Below are 9,441 nucleotides of genomic sequence, written 5' to 3' on the forward strand. Positions count from 1 at the left end.
CAACCACTCTTGGTATGTTTACATCCCTGTAACTTAGCAGTTTGGCAGAAAGAGACCAATAGAATAAGTCCCTTGGGTTGATTTGTTCGACTAAAAAGGGCAATGCTCCAGCATGGCTGCAGTCAATTGACTGAAACAAGTAAAAGAATAAAAGAATATAAATGTATATATACCTATATTTGTGTGTGTGTGTCGTTAGTAGAAATAGATTAATCTAGGGGAGAAGCACACTCTAAGATGTAGAGCAGTTAATATTATAAAGGGAGCTGGTTTATGGGGTCACCCTGGGTTTCTCACTCATAACATAAGGAGTTTAAGCCTTACAGCACGAAGAGGTCTTAGGCCAGCAGTGTTTGGGGTCTGAAGATATACTGTAAGGCTAAACCCCTTATGAGTGAGAAACCCAGGGTAACCCCATAAACCAGCCCCCTTTATAATATACCGTATATATAAATATCACATACACACACATACATTAGGTGGATATTTTCAATCAAGATGGTACCACTGGATCTGATTCTTCAAGTGCTTCAGTACTGTGTATGTACATATATTTGATTGCTGATATTTAGCAATGGTTTCTCCCATTGTGTTGATGTACCACTTTCTATCATTAATAAAACTGCCAGCATTTTTGATAACACGGGTATACTAGTCCTATATAATAATAGCTGAGTATTAGAGGCATTAACCAAAGAATACAAAAGTAACCACACTAGTATGGACATGCAATAAAGAATGAATGACAAGTGTTGTGCTGATTGTAGAAAATAGCCATGGTGATCGGAGGCCAACAGATGTCACGGAATTGTGATGGCTTTACTATTCTGTATAGACCTTCATAAGCCATTCTAGTATAGGAAAATGTTGGTGATGATGGTATGTTTATTACAGCCGTAAATTGTCATCTCTTATGTGAGTGAAGCATCTTGTGACTAAGAATATTCCAGGTCTCTCTTAATCTTTCTCTGTCAAGAGTAGAATTTCACTGACAGCATATATCAATGTTTTTTCACTTAATATTCATTGTCAATTCACAGCACATGTCCACACCAGTGCAATTACCTCTCCTGCCTATATCAGTATCTTCAATACTAGTCTCTCCCTCTCTCTCTCTCTCTCTCATCTCACATGTACTCCACTTCTCATGTACTTTAACATTCCACATCCAATAGTCTGTACGTCCCGTTTATCCCCATAAACATTCTCAAGTCTTACTATGATACTTAATACACCTACCTTTTATGTGGAAAACCTTTTTGTTGGCATTTGAAATTCCCTGAATTTCCTCAATCTAGCAACCCGACCTTCATTACAGCCACCTCCACTACTAATTACACCTCTCGCCTAGATAATGAATAGGAAATAAACTGACTGAAGTGTGTAAATATATGCATAAAGATAGAGGTAATAGCCCAGAACATTCATAACTACTCTATTGATATATCTCCTTGCAATATTTCATTAAAGTCAGTTCCCCTTTCTTTTTTTTCTGATTTTTAAAAATATTTCTAAACCTAAACCATTAATCATATCAGCATAAGTGACATATTGATCCCTTATTTATGTGTTTGTAATGTTATTGGGTTGACCCTGTTAGCTCTACTCTTCAACTTAGGTAACAGAAATTTCCTATCAAATACTTGCAGTGAGTCATTTGACTTGCTGTACCCTAGATGTGCCATGTTTCAGTTTCATGGGTTAAGTGATGAGATGAATGGTAAGTGTTTCCCTGAGTCTGTTGGTGTTCTGCCATCCAGTCTGACCATCTGGTGGTGACTGTGGTAAAAGTTAGTTGGACTCTTTGATGTGATGAGCCAGCACAAACATTTTGCTTGGGAAGGGGCTGCACATTGAGCTTCACTTTGTCTCAATACATTGCCATTTAGGTCTGGTAAATTCCTTGAATATATTTTTATTTTTTAATTTTTTATGACATTGCCAAAATTCTCTGTAAGCAGCATAGAATAACAAGAACAGTCTCAGAAAACCAAGCCTGTGACCCACTTACAAGTTTTGGTTCTTTCAGTTTCATGTATATTGCTAATGTTCTTGGGGAGATAAAAAAATTTTTTTAAAACTTGAACATTGCAACATTCCATTTTTCCTCTCGTGTAAATTTGTAACATTGCTTTTCAAATGTAAAAGAAATTGCAATGTTGCCCTTAATGAAATAATTAGTTTGTTTATTTTATATCTAACCTTTACCTGAAAATTACTATACCTTTAATATACTGACATCGTGTTTGTAGTTGTTGGTGTCATAGTCAGAGCCGTGTGGTTGAGTGGTTTGTTCCTAAATCACATGGTTTTTGGTTCAGTTCCACTGCGGGGCAGCTTGGAATGGACTTGACTACTACAGCCTTGGGCGTGGACTTGATTCGTCAGAAACTGAAAGGAGCTTTTTGTGCACATGTGAGTGTGTGTTTCAGTCACCTTGTCTTTATCAGATGGTGATTGTAAGTGAATGTCCCCATCATACAAGCAGTTTCATTTGTTTACAGTCTTCTGTGAATTGTGTCCAGCTAGGTGGCAGGATGGACAAATTCTGTTTGACCCATGCAACTGGTAGACAAACATTTACTTTTTAAGCCTTACTCTGGATGCAGATATGGCTGAGTAGTTTAAAAAGTTTGCGGCTGTGTGACTTAGGGTTCATTTTTCTACCTTAAGCAAGCATTCATTACTAATGATTGAAGTTGACTAAAGCCTAGTGAATGAATTTTGGCTGACAGAAATTGTATGCAAGGGTGTTGGAGACACCTGTTCTTGGATTTAATTCATCACTTAATTTAACACTGTTATATGACCCTTGGATTTCTACTCTTGCAAGCAGTCAGACCAAGTCACCAACCTATAGTTGACTTCTTCCCTTCCTCCCACTAGTTTGGGTTGCTCTGAGAAAGGTCATGGGCACCACTCTTCCTACTGTGACCAAGCCATTAATTTCTGATTCAGCAAAGTTTGTACTATACTTAAATTGGGAGGGTCAGCAAGATTCACTCTTGCCCAAGTAATATATATCATTTCGTTTATGTCATTTTTTCCCTGTTGGTGTGAATCGGAAGGAACTTGTTGAGATAATATTCCACAGTAGGATGTCCTTCCTGGCACCAACCCTAGTTTTATATGTATAGTACTTAGTGCTTAACATGAACTACTAGTTGCCAGACTTTAGTGTATGCGGGGTATAAACATTGTCACCACTATCCCTGCAAAGACATAGATACAAACGCTTGCGCGCACATACACACACACACACACACACACAAATCTTGATTTTAAGTCTGCTTTACATGCTGGCATGGGTTGGATGAGTTATTGTGACAGTGGAAGTCAGTTTTTATTCCAAGTTACTGCTTTGCTAGGTGTGTTCAGGGGACAGTATCTTACCCATATATTTCATATTGGTTTGTGATTTCTATCAGTGAATGTCCTTCCTAACATCGACCACTTTACAGAGTGTACTGATGAATTCTATTGTGATACCAGCACCTCACAGATTCTTTTTACTTTGAGTACTTGGCACTTTATGCAACTGTCATACTCATACCCATCACATGCCTGTACCAACATTGCATCTGATTCTTCTTATATCCAAATTTTCCCAGAACCCATTTGTAATCCATTGTCCGTGCACACTAAAATTTCACATCAGGTGAAGCATACTAGCCTCACTTCTTTCTTGTCTTCAAATCCTCTGCATTTAAGATCCATGTCTCGCTTACCATGTAGCATTACACTTTGCACATAAGCATCATGCAATCTATCTTTAACTTGGAGAGAGAAGCTCTTTATTGCCAGCAAAGATAAAATAGGTCCTTGAACTTTTTCCAACCTGTTCTTAGTCTGGCTACTATGCTTTGAGAGTGTACATCCCTACTGGTTACCTACACAACAAAATCCTCAGACTGGTTTCAGTTGCTGGCTTGAAGCCAAACTGTCTTATTCTATCATTATTTGTTGAATGGTTATTTTTGATGTGACAGCTTTCAGTAGTTTCCGTCTTTCCCTATTCCTGTTTTGAAGTATCAATCTACCCCAAACTGCATTAGACACACATCCTTGGTGCTCTGCGGTAGGATTAAATACAACACCATTTAATTACTTTATCATTTTGTACTAATAAAGTGTAAAACTTGTCATGATTTTATTGCAAAGGTCAATCAACGTGTGCATGTACAGATGCACACATATCTTCATGAGTCAAATGAAATTCGTTAAGACAGATTGTTTTTCTATGGTCAGAAACTCTTCTTGTTGCCGACCCTACCTCATTCTCAAGCACATTTTGCTTTAGTCTGGACATGCTTACAATTAGTGAATGATCAAGACAAGAAAAGGTACGCATGTATCTCCCTACACACACACATACCCCTACCTACCTACCTATCTACATACCTAGTTTTCAGTAATGCAACAGTGAATATGATTATGTAAGCCTGAAAAACATGGCCTGGCTTTAGTTTCTGATAAAAGTTTTTATTCTCTTCAGCTTTGCCGTTGTCCTTGGAGGAAAGGCATGAATGTTATCCTCCCCCATTATTTATGAGTTCTTCTACCTATGCTAAGTACCATGTTGGTAGAACCCTTACAACACTGAACTAAAACATTTTACCCCTGTTATGTTCTGACTAAAAAAATCACACCAGGTAGTTGATAATACACTTGTGGTCAGTTCAAAGAATCCTATTCCTTCTGCAAAAAGAATATGTTCTGTGCTTAGTCCAAAGAAATCAATATTACTTTATGCATGGTTTCCCTTCTAAATTTCCATTTGCTCATTCTTCCCTCATCTACCATTTTTCCTAATTCCACTTGTTTTATTCCTTAATCTATCAAGAAACAGTCCGATAAAAGAGCTTAGAAGAAATATTCTTGATCTCTGTTCATTTTGTTGCTGTTTTGCTCTCTACATTTTGTGTGCTTTCCTCGGCTTAAGTTTGCTACAGATAACATGTAAAATGTGGATTTCTGTGCGTTTCTGTTGTGGCAGTGCCAAACAAATAAGATATAATTAGCCAGCTACTCTTCCACAACACAATTGCATTTCTAGAGTAGGTTTTAATTTTTTTTTCCTTTTCTTTTCTTGCTTTTTTTTTTATACTTTTCCTTGTCTTGTCACTGCAAACACAATCAAAAAGGAGGTGGGGAAAACAGAATGAAAAAAAGAAAAGAAGACAGAAAAAAAATATATTTCAGACTAGATTTTGTGTAGGCTGGTCCAGAATAAACTCCCCAGTTGCTTGCTGAAAGAAAGAAAGGATGTTACTGTCATTGGTTGAGATACACCATTATATATATATATCCTTGCCACTTGACAAACTCTGTCTTCTCCTCAAGTAAGCAGTAATGCTTAATGTTTCTTTGGGTTCTCTTTATCTTGCTCTCCTCTCACTCTTCTTTTTTACTTTGATATTTTGTTCCACTCTTTCTACAGTGACTGGCTGCATATTTGTTGTTGTTGCTGATTGTTAAGATTTATTTTAGTTTTTCCTAACACTAATCTGTTTGTCCTTGCTTTGCTGCCTACATTTCTTGTCCTTTCGCCTGCAGGTGATTGAGTTGTTTGTTGTTATTTATTATTTTTTTATTTACTTAAATTTTCATCTTGGAGGGGGAAATATCTACAGTTCACTGAAGAAAGAAAAGTGTACTTTTGTATCTGTACACCCTGTATGGTGCTATTTAGTATGCCACCATCACCCATTTCTCTCCTTTTTGCTTAATTGTATCATTTGAAAGAGTTATTTTTAAATTTATTTATTATGCTGTCTGTGGATCATTGATGAATTCTCTTTCAAAGCCAAGTGAAGAAGACTTAATGAATTTATTTTTGTTCTCTCTCTCTCTCTCTCTCTCTCTCTCTAACACACCCACCCAATGTCAATTTGATTATTAATTTTTTTATTTTTTTCTTTACAGGTGAAACATTGGACCAAACATGGAATTTAATGAAGAAGAAACTGTCAGTGTAAATACCAGGGACATTGACTTATCTCTTTTACGTAAGTCATTGCAAGCCAGGGGAAAAACAATTGATCAGCTTGTAAACTGCATATATTATGGCACCACTGAAGTCCGACAGTATATCCTTAATGAGTCGGATGTCATTATTGAATGTAAGGCATGCCGCAACCTTTTCCGAGCATTACCTAACTTTGTGGCTCACAAGAGAATTTATTGTATGGATTCACACCTTAATGTCAACATACCACTACTACGTGATCCAGAAGAAGTAATCTCTGTGAATCCTGAGCCACCAGATGGTGAAGAAGGTGATGATTTTATTGAAACGTCTATTGGCCTGGCGAAGCAGAATTTGATGAATGGACGAGATATGTCCCTTGATGAAAATTACATGAGTTCAGAGAGCGATACTGTAAGGTCAGAGACTCAGTTCTACGAGAGAATTTGCAATCAGCTTGAAAAGCAAAAACCTGACCCCACCATTGGTGTTCGGTTCGAGCCAATTGAAGGAACTGATGTTGCTGTGAGAGTTGTGCCTCTCACTTCAGAATGTGATGCTAAGCTAGCTCAGGAAAACAATATATCAAAACAGAAAGTCCGTATACTAAGTCATCCGAATAAGATACAATCTAGCTCCAAGGTTACTCTTAAAACGGATCTAAAAACAAAGAAAGATATTAAGTTAAAAGCGGATTTTCGACAATTGCGCTGCTTGGAATGTAATCGGACAATGTCCTCTCGGCGTTATCTGGTGGAACACATTCTGAATTTACACAGCGACAAGCGGCGTTATTTCTCTTGTCCTTACTGCAAAGTTAAGTTCCGTTATTTTCACTGTGTTGTACGTCATCTTCGAAGAGTACATGAATGTAGCAAAGATGTGATAGACAACATGCGTGAAAATCTCAGGAACTCTAGCTGGATCGAGAACTCTCCCAACAAAGCAAATAACAAAGTGCAACCCTTGCCCTCTACATCTTCACATTTTAAAGGTGAAGCTTCAAAGATTATTTCCCCAAAGAACAAAGAACATTCTGGTAAAGTTCAAAAACTGAAAGTGAAGTTATTTAGTCAAAAGAACACTCCTAGCAAGAGCAACCATACAGAATTTTATCCTCCTCTTACTGTCGTCAAGCAGGAAGTTTTAAGCGAGGAAGAGTCTGCAAAGGATTCTGATTCAGAAGTCAACACGGCTAAAGATTTGGATGTGAAAGATATGACAGGAAAACACCGGCCTCCTACTTTAGCTCAGAGAAAGAAAATGGCCATGCTAATGGATAAGAAAAGCTTGACCTGTTTACAGTGCAATCGAGGCTTTTCGAGAATGTCTGGTTTGGTGCGACATGTTGCGCACCATTTGGGCTGGAAACGATTCAAATGCAAGTTGTGTATGTACTCTGGCTATGACAGGTATGTTTGCAAATCGCATATTGAAAGAAACCATCTTGGTAAAGTTCCTGGTCTAACAAGGAAAGTAATGGATTACTACATTGTTGACCTCGAGGATGGTAAAATTGTTAATCCAGATGGTACTAAAAGTAAGAAGTTAGGTCTCAAACTTGGTGTAAATCCTACTAAAAAGTCTACTTTATCATCAGCATCCACAGACATAAAACCAGTCACAGTATGCACAAGTCTGGGAAATAGCAGTGGGCTTTCCAGTGTGGCCACTGTCAGACTTTCACCTCTTTCAAACGAACAACTCCAGTTGAGTAAAGGTTGTGCTATATCCGCCGACAAGTCTGAGAAACCTCTAAAAGGTTCTGACTTGAAGAAGAAACTTCTCTCTATGGTTGACTACAGAACTCTCAAGTGTCTTGAGTGTAATAGAACATGGAACAAAAGATCACATTTACTGCGGCATGCAGCACACCACATTGGTTGGAAGCGGTTTAAATGCAAGTTGTGTGTGTTCTCAGGTTATGATCGCTACATGTGTAAGTCTCATCTTAAACGATGCCATCTGGGCAAAATCCATGGACTCACAGTAAAAGTACTTGACTACTATATAGTAGATATGATGGAAGAAGAAAACGACGAGGTTTAAGGAAAATATGAATTGCCACCATGATGGAAGGAAATACTCTGTATGGGAACAGCTGTGTGTGTGTATGTAAGCATGAGTATGTGTTTACACATTACACGCATTCTCATTCACCTACACTCACACACATTTCAAATGAATGGTAATTGTCAAATAGAATTTTAATAAATTCAAAATATACTGATGAAATGCATACACATTGCTATATTTGCTATATGTATGTGAGTGTCTGTGTATCTGTGGTGTGCGTATTTGTATACATATATTTATGTATATAGATATGTCTTTGTGTATTATGTATATATACATACATACACACATACATATGGGCGTGCATACATAAATGTAATATATTACAAGTACTTGTTTGTGTACAACACATACAGCAAAGTTTTTTTTTTCTTTTGTGTGTATGTATCTATGAGATAATAATATTAATACCTTGTAGTATGTGAATTCTGTGCATATACATACATATGCATGCACACACACACACACACACACACAGCTACATAAAACATATACATGTAGTTGTGTATGTTCATTTTATTTAAATATAAACCATATATTTAAAAAAAAACAAAAAGAACCATTGAAGTGTAAGAATACCATTCCTTCTCTCTTTCTCTCTCTCTCCAAGATCTGAACCCTCACCTACCCCCAGACAACTATTTTATGTTTGTCTCTTCCACATAATGTCATGAGGAACGATTCTTAATTGTTCCTTTGATAATATCAGTGTCATTGATGTCTCATTAGAAAAGATGTTACCATCAACATTTATTATTATTATTATTATATTTTGGATTGGTTCTATCCACTTCCATGTCTTTTCACTAAAACTTACACTTCAACCATTTTCTTTCATTTATTTTTTTATTGTGAGTTGAATGTTTATTTTCATGTTTTAACATGAGTTTAAGAGTGTTTGTCATATTTCTGCTATGGATTTTTGGTTATATATATATATACACTCACACACACACACATACATACTTACAACATACATACATATAGAGATAGATAGATAGATACACACACACACGTTTAATCATAATGAAGATTTTTGTGAGAAGAGGGAATATCTGTTTACTTACATGATTTATATAAGCCACAATATCCTCTCATGGTGGCCAAATTTTTAATTTCTCATTGGCAGGTAGCATGGATTTCAAATTCCGCCAAGGCTGACTTTGCCTTTCATCCTTTCGGGGGTCGATGAAATAAGTACCAGTTAAGCACTGGGGTCAATGTAATCTACTAACCTCCTCTCTGAAAATTTCAGGCTTTGTGCCTATAATGGAAAGGATTATTATTAAGGGAATTGGATGGCTGCATCAGTTGCACATTGGACAAAATGCCTGGCAGTTTTACTTTAGTTAACGTTCTTTTAAGCTCTGAGCTAAATCTTGCCAGAGTCTACTTTT

At 36.9% G+C, this 9,441-nt stretch overlaps 1 protein-coding gene across 1 annotated transcript in view; it reads left to right on the plus strand.

Moving 5' to 3' along the window:
* LOC115215884 (zinc finger protein Xfin-like) overlaps positions 1–9,226 on the plus strand; it is a 59,252-nt gene extending 50,026 nt beyond the window's left edge. The window contains exon 2 of the mRNA XM_029785231.2: positions 5,926–9,226. Coding sequence (XP_029641091.1) covers positions 5,945–8,017 — 2,073 coding nt within the window. The 5' untranslated portion in view covers positions 5,926–5,944 and the 3' untranslated portion in view covers positions 8,018–9,226. The remainder of the gene's footprint in view (positions 1–5,925) is intronic.
* Positions 9,227–9,441: the final 215 nt, after the last annotated feature.

The sequence above is a fragment of the Octopus sinensis genome, linkage group LG9, assembly GCF_006345805.1.
Source record: "Octopus sinensis linkage group LG9, ASM634580v1, whole genome shotgun sequence".
Lineage (NCBI taxonomy): Eukaryota > Metazoa > Mollusca > Cephalopoda > Octopoda > Octopodidae > Octopus > Octopus sinensis.